The sequence below is a fragment of the Macaca mulatta genome, chromosome 12 (assembly GCF_049350105.2).
Source record: "Macaca mulatta isolate MMU2019108-1 chromosome 12, T2T-MMU8v2.0, whole genome shotgun sequence".
NCBI classification, from domain to species: domain Eukaryota; kingdom Metazoa; phylum Chordata; class Mammalia; order Primates; family Cercopithecidae; genus Macaca; species Macaca mulatta.
In genome coordinates, this window is record NC_133417.1 from 48,664,233 (window position 1) to 48,676,586 (window position 12,354).

At 37.6% G+C, this 12,354-nt stretch overlaps 1 protein-coding gene across 1 annotated transcript in view; it reads left to right on the forward strand.

Annotated features, from left to right (window-relative positions):
- The window catches only part of ARHGAP15 (Rho GTPase activating protein 15), a 629,252-nt gene that overhangs the window by 557,355 nt on the left and 59,543 nt on the right, over positions 1 to 12,354 (forward strand). The window contains exon 13 of the mRNA NM_001258096.1: positions 7,124 to 7,229. Coding sequence (NP_001245025.1) covers positions 7,124 to 7,229 — 106 coding nt within the window. The remainder of the gene's footprint in view (positions 1 to 7,123; positions 7,230 to 12,354) is intronic.

Genomic DNA, 12,354 nt, shown 5'->3' on the forward strand with positions numbered 1-12,354 from the left:
GCAACCAACTTTGTATCTGCCACAAGTTGCACACAGGCCTGAATAAATATGGTTTTCTTCAGTCATATATATATATATATCTTAAGAAATTATACTTTTATTTTTAATAATTTATGGCTAGAGAGCAGGGATAGAGGTAGAAGGAAACCGAGATTATCCTTTACAAGATCATTCTTAACACCCCTCCTAACAGCATGCTCTACATGGTCTAGTTCCTTGTGGACCAGGACCAGAAATGGTTCTGGAAACAGTGCTAAAGGGGCCAGTGAGCTGAAGCTTCCCTCATTTAACAAAACCATAGACTTACGCCAATAAAGTGGCCCGAGTATTTTTTGATACTGACAGTTATTGACTATAAAGAGTTGTTCCCATTCTTTAAATTCTTCCTAAAAGGGCTTGTTTATTCAAAAAACAGCCAAAACATGAATACCTCCTGGAAAGAGAAACTGTGAATACAAGGAAATCTGGTGTAGAAAAGAGGTGATCAGTTCCAACTGTCAGGTGATCCTCCCTAGAGAAATAAATGTCTAATGTGAGTCAGATAGTTTCAGTTCCTGCTTGGTCTTTCCTGCAAGTAATGTACCTCTCTTCTCAGGTTGAACTGTTTTGACACAGTTTATCAACATCAAAGGCCAAACTTACAATGTATTTGACATTGAGACTATGCCTTCCTTTTAATTAAATATAAATATGGCTTTTCTGGGCTTTTGGGGGGAAGGGCACAGAACCTTGAAAAACTGCAAATTGCCAACTACAGGCTACGCTCAAGGTGGTGGTTATTCCTTGCTTATGATGCAATGACACTTCTGTTTATGATATACTGTAACTACTTAGGAATTTTAACCAGACTCTCTGATAATTGACAGCATTCTATATATTTACAAAGCTACAATATACTGTTCCTACTTTCAGGAAAGCATACTAAATAGTAAAAGTATGACTTCATTTGATTTCAGAAACAACCTTGAACCAGGAGCAGTATGTATCAGGGATGATAGAGAAGACAATGAAAAAGAAAAATGTTTTAAGGGAAGAGGACTTACAGGGGGCTTACTTAAATAATCACTTACTATATGTACATTTATGTGCATTGAAATATAATTCTACAAAAACCCAATAAGATGTGTAATTTTTCTGTATTTTCAAGTAAAGAACTAGAAGCATCAATAGTTCAAGCAACTTGCCCAAAATCATACAGCATAGCAAAAATTCTAACCCATTTTTTTTCCAGATTCCTGATAAGCGGTATGTCACTGGATATACCAATTTTCTTATTTATAATGTGAGTCTGAAGCATATGTATATTTGTATCTATTTGTGAGATTTGAATTTGCCCCCAGAGCATCTCCTCCTAAAGCAACTGTGAGTTATTCAAAGACATTTATCAAGCAATTGTTGTCACCTCCGGGATTGACTCCCGAATGGGCAACTCAAGTTTTGACATTAAAAAGTGTATTCTCAGAGGTTTGTATCCAGTTGTAAGGCATGCTGAAACAAATAAAATGATCTCTGGAGATACTCCTTCTTTCTCTAAGCAAGCACTGTCTCTAACTAAATTCAGAAATGGCCACAGTACAAAAAGTATAAATTGAATAGAAACTAGAGAACTGCTATTCTTCCAAATATAGCTCTGACATATAGGGACTACCATGTTTTTTATACAGGGTGCATTAGACATTTCAGAATAACTTTCAGAAGCAGAACAGCTGTGGTACTACTGACCTCTTTAAAACAAAGGAATACAGTTGTCCTTTAAGAATTGTAGACAAACGAGATGAATAGTACTCCCTATATACATTGATTACTGGGATAATCTGGTCTTTTCTTCCTCTTAGTGAACCTATATAACAAAGCAGAATTTACTTTTAAATATGATTTAACATGAAGCTATAAGAACAATAAAGGCATGGATGATAAGGACGGAAAAGTGTCATCAGATCCAAGGTTCTTCACTGTACAGAAGTTTTTCCATCATCATATACAGCTTTATCTTCTCTCTTTTCTAAAAGACATTGGGTCGTAAATGTGCTTTAGTAACAACATTTCGTGCAGATGAATGCAAGTGTAACTATCATAAACCATATTTTGAAAACTGTGCCCTCAAAACTATAAAACCACATTCTTATAACATTAAAGGCTATTTCACATCATGTAGGTGTTACTTCTCTGAATAGCATGGAATCGTTTTGAAGCTTGTTTACAACAATGAGTTTGATGTAGTTTGAGAAGATGAGAAGATGGGGGCAGGTTGGTGAGGAATGGGTATTAGTAAGAAACAGTTTAGAATCACTTTTGGATGGCAGAAATGAAGCACTACAAAAAGTTGTGTGTGCAGTTGTGGGTTCACAGCTTAGGGATTGAAGAGACTATTTGGATATGGGTGGAGAACTAAAATGGAATAGAGGCAAAAATAAGTCATAATAGAATGAGGGCAGGAGTAAATGCAAATGAAAGAGGGGAAAAAATAATGGAGTTCATTACTTCCGGAAAGATTTTGTGTAAGTCTCTTCATATACAGTTTGCCTAAGAGATTCTCTAATTCTCCAAGTAAAAAAAGTTCCTTCCTCCTCCCACCAGTCATAATGTAAAAACTTAGCGATATCTCAGAGTCTTCTCAGAACCTTCAGTGCTTCATAATGAGAAAAACATATGCTGAAGGAGAAATATTAATAGAAAATGCTGTCTTTCAGATGCTCACTGAATCAATTGAAGACAGTTGACACATCTTTAGTAAACTGTGTATGAATCTTAGCTCATTAACCACTCCTGTATTATGTATGCTGATTCCAATTCCTAATATGACACATCAATAAACCAGATCTGAAAAGGTGTCATTTCGATTTTAATGTATCCAATTGTATTTTTAGATGTTCCTCCACTTGAAGTGTTTGTGTTATTTCCTGATTTTACAAGCTATGGAAGAGCGGGTGTCGTATTGATTTGAATGAAAAAAACACTGCTTTACTATAACCTTTTCAGAAGATTTTGTTCTGATTATGTCGTAAGAAAAATAAATTGTTCCTCCTTAATATTTCAGCTCTCTCTAAGCCATGGTACACTTCCCCCTTTAGCACTTAAGTATAACTTGGCCACAAATATGCATGAACCAATATCCAATTGTCTGATTCCCAGTGGAATCAAGTGGAAAAAGAGAGAAAAAAAAATTCTATAAAAATATTCTTCATGTAGAATGTTTCTTATAGGCAAACTTGGAAACCAACATGTACTTTTCATAATGATACTTATACATAACTGACCTGCTCACCAATCAAACCATCAATTTCTCAGTCTATCACAAAGTATTTAGGTTGTTGTGTAATGTTGGGCTACCATAGCAATTGTACTTTCACCAACTGGCATCAACTCAGTTCAAGAATTAGCAACTACATTTTGAATGTCCCTGCAACCAAATAGTATGCTAACTGCTGGAATTAAAAGGTGAACGAGACCCAGTGGCATGGGCCTCAAAAGAGGTGAGAGGGGTGCAGGGGAGGGTGAACATTTATAGAGTACTTTGTTTTACTTGTAATTGTGCTTGGTACATTACATACTATCTTGTTTATTCAACAAAACTACCCTTTTAGATCTTATTCAAAGAGAGTAAGAAATTTCTCCAAGACCACACGGCTAATAAAAAGCCATTACAGAATTCAAACCAAGGAACATGTATTACAATTCATGGCCACAACTTTCATTAGTTCACTCACTAATTCCTTTTACATTCATTTAACCCACTACATGCTAGTATAAAAACTGCCTAGCTTTAAAGGAAAATTCCCTATTTAATAGGGGAATTTGACAAGGATTCAAGCAATAGAAATACCATGTGAAGTGTTGTTTAAGTAGAATATTCTAAATGCAACAGAACACAGGAGAGGGAGAGTTGACTCTAAGAAAGCTCATAATTATTTTACCTGTTGGCTTAACAGACTTGATTATGTCTTAATTCCTGCCCAAACACCATGGAAGTGTCCTTGCAAATCAGCTCTTTCTAATGAAGCAATGGCCAATCCTTTCTAACTCCACCCTGACCGGATCATGTTCCCTATGAGTAAAGTTTGCTGGCTGGAACCAACAAGACTACTCCCCACTTCATGCCTGTCAAGCTTAATTTGTAGCTGCTACTTCTGTAGCCCTCAGTGTCAACGGGTCCTTTTTTTTTGGAGAGTCTGGCATTAACCTGATTATTACTATAGTCAGAGATTTCAGTGAAATTAGAAAGGTCTCTTCTCCTCCTCTCTCCTCTCCTCTTATCCCCTTCCCAGTATCATACTGATTGCTTGCACCTACTAGTTCACCAGATCCTCAGGTAAACTGCACTACTGGAATCATGCCAACCTGAACAGAATGTATCCACCTCTTGAATATATATGTGTGTGTGTGTGTGTGTGTATACACACACAATTATGATTGTGTGGTATTAGCTTCAAATGGTTAGATAGAAAGCATTCAAGCATCCCTAATAGCTATGACCTGAGAATACTATGCCAATTTCACTCTCATCTTTATTAACTTACTTTTTTTTTCTGGTTTATACTTTTTTTTCTGGTTTATGATATTTCACAGGCTCCAATTGGTCTTGTGAAGCATCACATTTTCTTACCATCATTAAGCTCCAAGAGGGCTTTTTACTATTTGGCAGAAAAGATGAGGTCCGGTATAGGCTATGATGTTGCAACTTTCTTTTTTCTCTTTCTCGCTCCCCTTTGTTTCTTTCATTTGCAGTTGTCCAAGCCATATTATGTTGGAACTCTTCTAAGAATAACTGCAATTTTGAAAGCTTTGACTGTGGGAGGCATTATTTATAGGGCTTTGTGGTTTTAGGAGGAAAAGGAAAAGCTTCCAAGCAGAGTTCTACTAGGAAGACTGCCCCCATCCCACTTTAGCCAAATACCATCTTCTGCAGGATATTTTCCTATAATTTCTTATAAAAAAAATTCTTTTGTGACAACATATTAAAGAATCTGCCAGTTTCTAAACTGTTTCTGATCCTACTGTCATAAGTTTATATACCTATTGAATTGGAATTTTGTAAGTACATCTTATTATTAAGAACTGTATTTGGCCTTAGTATCAGAGATCCATCCCCAAAGGCTTCAGTACACAAGGGCTTATTTTCTTATGTCAAAGAAACCCAGTGGGCCAGGCGTGGTGGCTTATGCCTGTAATCCCAGCACTTAGGGTGGCCAAGGCAGAATGATTGCCTGGGCCCTGGAGTTCAAGACCTGCTTGGGTACCATAAGGAGACCCTTTCTCTACAAAAAAAAGTAAAATGAGCTGGGCATGGTGGCACGCACCCGTGGTCCTAGCTACTCAGGAGGATAAGGCAGGAGGAGAGCTTGAACTCAGGAATTGAGACTGCAGTGAGCCGTGTTCACACCACTGCCCTCCAGCCTGCGCAGTAGAACAAGATCCTGTCTCAAAAACTACAAAAGAAACCCAGAGGCAGACAGTGCAGGACTGGTATGACTGCTCCACAGATTCAAGAAAGGTCTTTCTACCTGTGTATTTCACTTCACAGAGCTTCAGTTCTCCAGATTAGCTCATAGTACAGCCTCTCCATCTACATTCAAAGAAGCAGAAAGGAGGAAAGGTGCAAAGGCTAAAAGCTAAATCAGCTCATACATGCTCTCCCAGAAGGCCTGACCAACATTGTGACTTCAGTCTCATTGGCCAGACTTGGTCCCATGGCCACTCCAGCTCCAGGCAGCTGGGTCTATTACCATCCTCTCAGCAGTGGGATTGTCTTGCTAAGAAGAGAATGGTTATTGGGTGGATGTTTGTCTTACATATTAGTCTTTTTGTATCTTATTTTCCAGCTGTGGCCTGTTTAGAATCATCAGGAGCCCTGTGCTGTTAAGTATAGAAGTTAAAGTATAGAAAGGGAAGTGCATGAGGTGTTTAAGTTCAATACATAATTGTACCTCTCGATGGAAAGGCCCTGGTTAAAAGTATGGAAAGATGAATTCCCTAGTGTACTAAGTAAATCAATTTTTACTTTTCCATCTATAAATAAAACAAAATGAGAGAAATCAATCTATGTGCTATGCAGTTTTGAACAACTTCCCATTTTACAAAATGTGTATGACCAGGCAATATGCTATTTCAATATTTTTTTTCTGTTTTACACTCTCTTATTTTAAATCAAAAACAAAATGTGTATGGGAAAAAGGATAACGTGGAAATAATTTTTAAAACAATTTTGCCCTGCTACAAAATCAAGCAACAATAGAATATCTGTAATCAAATCACACTATATGTCCTTGTTTAGTTTCCCATTGCTGCTTAACACTCAAACTTAAAACACAAACTTATTCTCTTACAGTACTGGAGGGTGCAAGTCTGAAATCAGTTTCACATTGAAACTGAAGAGGTTGGTAGGCCTGCGGTACCCTTAGAGGCTCTGTCTCCTTGCCTTTCCCAGCTTTTGGAGACTGTCGCAATTCCTCGGACAGCAGCCCCTCATTGCATACCCTTTCTTTTCTGCTCCCATTGTCACATGAGAAGTCATATCACCTTTTCTCTCTTACTCTCATTCTCCTGTTTCTCCTAATAAGGATCTTTGTGATTCCACTGGGCCCATCCAGATAATCCCGAAAAATCTCCCCGTCTGAAAATCTCCAACTGATCATATCTGCAAAGTCCCTTTTGCCATGTGAGGTAACATAGTCACACATTCCAGGGATTCAGACAGGGACATCTTTGGAAGGCCCTTATTCACCCTATCACACCTTATAAAACAGGACATTTAAGAAAACCAAATGTTAAGATCAGGAAGATAATGTCAAAGTCACATCGTTTTTGCTTTCACGTTAAGATTATCTCACAGTACAGCCAGTCCATCTACATTCAAAGAAGCAGAAAGGAGAAAAGGTCCAAAGGCTAAAAGCTAATCAGTTCATATACGGCCTCCCAGAAGGCCTGCCACTGTCAAATTCAGAGTCAAAATAAAAAGAAACTCCTTAATAACCAGGTTGAGTCCACCTATTCCCTTTGGCTACTGACTAGGACTCTTAGTTGCTAGTCTGAGTCCAAACTTTTCTCAAGAAAATTTTCTCATGTACCTGTACCTATGAAGTCTTGTTTTTTCCCTAACCTTCCTTTTTAAATTTTGTTTTTTCAGAAAAGCAAGACAACAACACAAGAATTGAAGCTGTAAAGTGTCTTGTACAAAAACTCCCTCCGCCAAATCGTGACACCATGAAAGTCCTCTTTGGACATCTAACTAAGTAAGTTGTCAGGATTTCTGGATGTGTCATTTTATAGTCATTTCCTAAATGGGCAATAACGAATTTCAGATCTCTAAGGCAAGAGTTTCCAAATGCGTACATCTTGTATTTTCCCTTGTAGCTGACCTAGGTCTTTCTGCAGAAGCTGGAGAATGTGCTAGGGATAGGAAGGAGAATCTACAAAAGGAACTTCTGAAATAACTTATTTTTCAAGGCCTTTTCAATAAGTATATGTTTGCTGATTGCTTGTCAGAACCATCGCCTGGACCCTGGGTTGGGTCATCTTGACTTTGTTATCTAACATAACAGAAAGAACATGAAATGATTCAGACATGGATTCAAAACTCAGCCCCACCATGTACCACGTGCTATGGCCACAAATAAGTTATTTAAACTCTCTGCATCCAATTTCCTCATCTGTAAAATGTTGACTCAGATTGATAAGGTGCTATCTATGTAAATAGCTGAGAGAGGAGTCTTCCAGGAAGAAAAAAGGCAAATGTAAAGCCCTAGAAGCCCCTAAGAGCTTGAAGTATTTGAAAAGTAGAAATTAAACCCAAACTGCTAGGGCCTAATGTGGAGGCAAGATGGGATCAGGAGCTGAAGTCCCAAACATCACACTAGCATCAGATCACATAGGTTCTTGTGGTCCACAGTGAGAGATCTGGATTCCATTCTAAATTTGAGGAAGAACCACTGCAGAATGCTACAGTTGAGGGAGTGTAATACATTGATCTGGCTGCTAAGAGGAGAATGCATTGTGAAGGTGAAGAGAGGAAGACCTAATGGCAGACAACCACAGTAGTCCAGGCAGTAGATATTGGTGGCTTGAGTGGAGCCCTCAGAGAGAAATGGGTAGATACGTTGTGAAGATGGATCAGGCTGGACTTGCTGCTGATTGGGATACCATGGGGAAAGGAAAGGAGAAATCAAGTGTGCAACTTTGGGTTTCAACTTGAGCAAGTGAAGAAATGATAGTGTCGCAGAGATGGGTAAAACTGCGGGGAGGAACAAGTTGGGTAGGAAAAGCAGGTTTGAGAGTTCTATTTTGGACATGTTAAGTCTGAAATGACTGTTACTCATTTGCCTTCTGTTAACACCTTCTTCAGATAAGGCAGAGTGCAACAGAAGTGATGAGGTTTTAGCTTTCATGATATATGCATAGTAATATTGAAGCCTGATAGAGGTTCAAATAGATTGAGCAGTTTTGCCTGTGAGATTAAATCTCCTTAAACTCCTCGATCACTCCATAATTTGGGATGAGTCATTCCTACAGATTGTTCAACTAATCCATTACATGATTTTTAATTGTGAATGTAATACATGCAATTGCACCCCCCAAAATTAAGCAACAGTGATGCATTTACATTTAAAAAATGAAATCTGCCTACCAGACACTCTTAGCCTGCTGAACAGAAGTAACTAACATTTTCGTATGTATCCTTCCTGACCTGTTCCTAAACACATGCAAACATGTGTGTGTATGGTTGCTAATGTTAAAGTACATTATATTGCAATTATACAACTATTTTGCAGCTCCTATACAGACTTCTATTTCATTGAACAGACTTATCTTATTCTAATGATGTCATAGTATTTCATGGTATACACAGTCCATAACTTGCTAAACCAGTTCATTGCGTTAGGGAACATGTTTTAATCTGGCTCATCATATCATTTTCTGTCTTATTTTACTCTCAAAGGGGAACTTTATCTTAAAGTTCAGAAAAGCTCTTACTATTACAGCGTTCCTTCTTGTCACTCCCACATACTGGCTATAGTGAGAAATCCAATGTGGTTTAGTGAAAGGATCTTGGACTTTAAAGAAATACAAAGAGAGACCTAGAGTCAAATCCTTTTTCTATACTTTACTCCCATTATGATCTCAGGCAAGTAAAATCGGATTAAATACTATCAACCATATCTTGTGGTTATGAGAATTAAATGAGATAATGCATATAAAATGCCTGGCACAAGGTAAGCATTCCTCAAATGTTAATTCTTTTCCCTTAGGATCCAGACACACCATGAAAGTGGTTTCAAGTTACAAGTAAATACTGGAGTGCTTATCTCGGTAACTTTAACTGGACAAAGTCATAAAACAAATGGAAAAGTATACCCTTTAATGCTATGCAATACCTAGTCTTAGAGTTCTTGAGAAATATCCATTACTCTGTCCCAATTATTCCGTTTTCTTTCAACTGAAGGAATAGCTATAAAATAAAGATACTAAGAGTCAGCTAAATCCTCCTTCAAATAAAATAAATAAAACACACAGAAGAGAATATCTCTAGTTAAAAACCTTCAAAGGATGACGATCGTCCATGTCCAGGCCACATAATCCCAGTTTTAACCATTAATGCCTGGTCCTGTTTTTCACATCCAAGTTAATTTCCTAATCTTGTTAGAACTTTCATTTAGTTCAACAGAGATGGAAATAGATTTTTAAATTAAGATTTAAGATCAGATTATTATACCACTTCACAGTATTCACATTTTAAGATTGATTATTATACATGGGAAGAAGTGTTACTTGCTAGCCACCAACCTTTCTTGGGTGGTATGACTATATTTCACCCTGTACCAATTTATAAACTGGGTTTAATTATGCATGAGTGTGTGCACATAATTGTATCTTGTTAAGCATTTTTTTGCTAAGTTTTTGATAAACAGCCAATCGTGGCATGTCATCAAAGCCTGAGAAGACTAAATAAGAAGATTGTTTAGCAGGAATTTAAATATATTCGTGTTTGAAAGAATCATTAGAATGTTTTCCTTAGTCTTGATGCATTTGGTAGTTCTATCATCAACACTTGTATGTAGTGTTTATTCCAAATTGTTGCAAATATATATATTTTGAAGTTTGTTTAGTAAGGGTCAGGGAATGTAATGAAGTGCCAAAAATTCCACTTGACCTACGTACTCTACAGTCAACAGAAAAGCACTCCATTTTTGCAGAGCTCTGAGTTAAATGCACTCCTCAAAGCAGATCAGCTATCAACTGGGAAAGCTTAATGCAGCACAGTTGGACTAGAAGGTGGATGCAGAATTTTTAAAGGATTGTGATTATATTAAGCATAAGGTTGCCCAATGGCTGCACAGGCTGACTAGTCTCAGAGTCCAGAGTCTTCATTCTTAATCAAACTCAAGGTCAAGTTCTATGCATCTGCTATCATAACTTAAGACCAGGAATCCAGAATAAGCTATCATCTCAAGATCCCATCAGCCAGAAACCTTTATTAATAGCCATTCTCACAAATTGACATTACACTGATAGGCCCTGGAAGGTTCTCTGGTACCTTCTGAATCATCATATAAATGGCAAAACTGTCTCTATAAAATACAAGTGTCAAATGCATTTTCCTATAGCCTGCCTCTTTGGAAAGGCAGAGAGGCAGAGTGAAGATGAAGTTAATGGGAAGGAGGACCTAGCACGATGGTTTACTTGCCGATGGGTAGTAGTTGGTGGTTGAGAGCCAATAAAGAAGTTAAATAATAACTAGGGAATCATTAACCTTTTATGAACCAGAAAATTGCATGATGTGCTCAGTGTTAATGTAAGAGTCATCTGACAGCAGAGTATAATATGAAAGAGGTAGAAAGAGGAGAGAACCCAGGAGGCCCCAGGGGAGTTGCAATTGGAGTTATGGACGTCAAAAGGAAAGAAATGGCCAAAATCTTGAGATTTTTAAAAGGAAAAGTCCACAGTTTTCACTTATCTCATTAGTCTCCCATATCCAGTCAGCCATAGAGAAACGCCTGCGATTTCAATGATGAGTACTTATGAAAATAGCCCCCGATAGCATTACTTTTTAAAGCAAAATGAGACATTGTTTAGAAGGGTGCCCTTTTCTCTATTTTCCAAAAACAGACATGGGAAAGAAGATGACGAGGTTGTAGAAAACTAATGAAATAGGGTGAATCCGATTTTGGCGGGTGTGTATTAATCAAGCCATCTGTATGCTGCTGGTTGGGATGGACAGCCAACATGTCGGAAAACCTGTATATGTAACATATCTCGAGAATGCAGACTTTTCAAAGTTTCATACCTTTAAAACCAGTCACATAGAGGAGAAAAGTTTATGCAGATAAAATTGTCCATGGCAGCACTGTTTGCAACAGTGAACATTTGGAAATAATGTAAGCGTTCAGTGATAGGGGAGGGTTATGTAGAACAGGATACATCATATTGGCTTAGTAAAGTATAGTTCATGGTTTTTATTTTCTTTCTGCTTCAACTTGGAGAAATGCTGTGTTAAATGTTAAATAAAATCAGAGATACAGTCTTTTGCATAGTCAAAGTGAGCATAATTATAAATATGGGAAAAACGTTGTGAATGTAGAAAAGACTATAAAAATTTTTACTAAAATGTTAATATTCCTTTCTTTGAGTTGTTGGATTGTGAGAGTTTTGTTCCTGTGTTTCTTTCTCCCCTCTAATAATGGTATAGGAGGAGACTTCGAGGTTAAGGGAACAAAGAAACCAGACTTTGAAGTTAGGCTGACCTGAATGCGAGTCTTGGCTCTGCCACTTACTGGAGGTGTAACCTTGGCCAAGTAATTCAACTCTAAGCTTCCATTTTGTCATCTGTCAAAGGGAGATTATAATAGAGCTTATTTCTGTAGTGAGGAGTATATGAATAATGCTTTTGAAGAGTCTTGCATAGTACTTAGCACATAAGTACTAAACATTTTACATCAATGTATTATTTTTACATGTATTATATTACATGTATTGTTACAGTATTATTTTATAATGAGGGAAATATAAAATAATTATTAATGAAATAAATATAGCAAGAATTACCAAGGCAGTGCAGGCTAAATTAGTGCTAAATTTCCTGATTTCCAGACAATTCTTTATCCCACCCTCAGGATCTTTTTCCAAAACTTGAGTTTCCTTACTGTCCTGACTCAGCCAGTTTCCCAGAGTCCCAGTGAGACTATTTCACATGTTTGACAAGCTATACCACACCCCCATTCTCATACTCAATCCCCACTCTTTTCTGTCTCAGACTCCCTGTCAGCCTGGCTGGCATATTGTCCCCTGGTCTTAGTTCCAACTCTTTTCACCCTCCAAGTGATAGTTTGCTAATGTGATCATCTAGTCTGCCTGCCTTTGGGG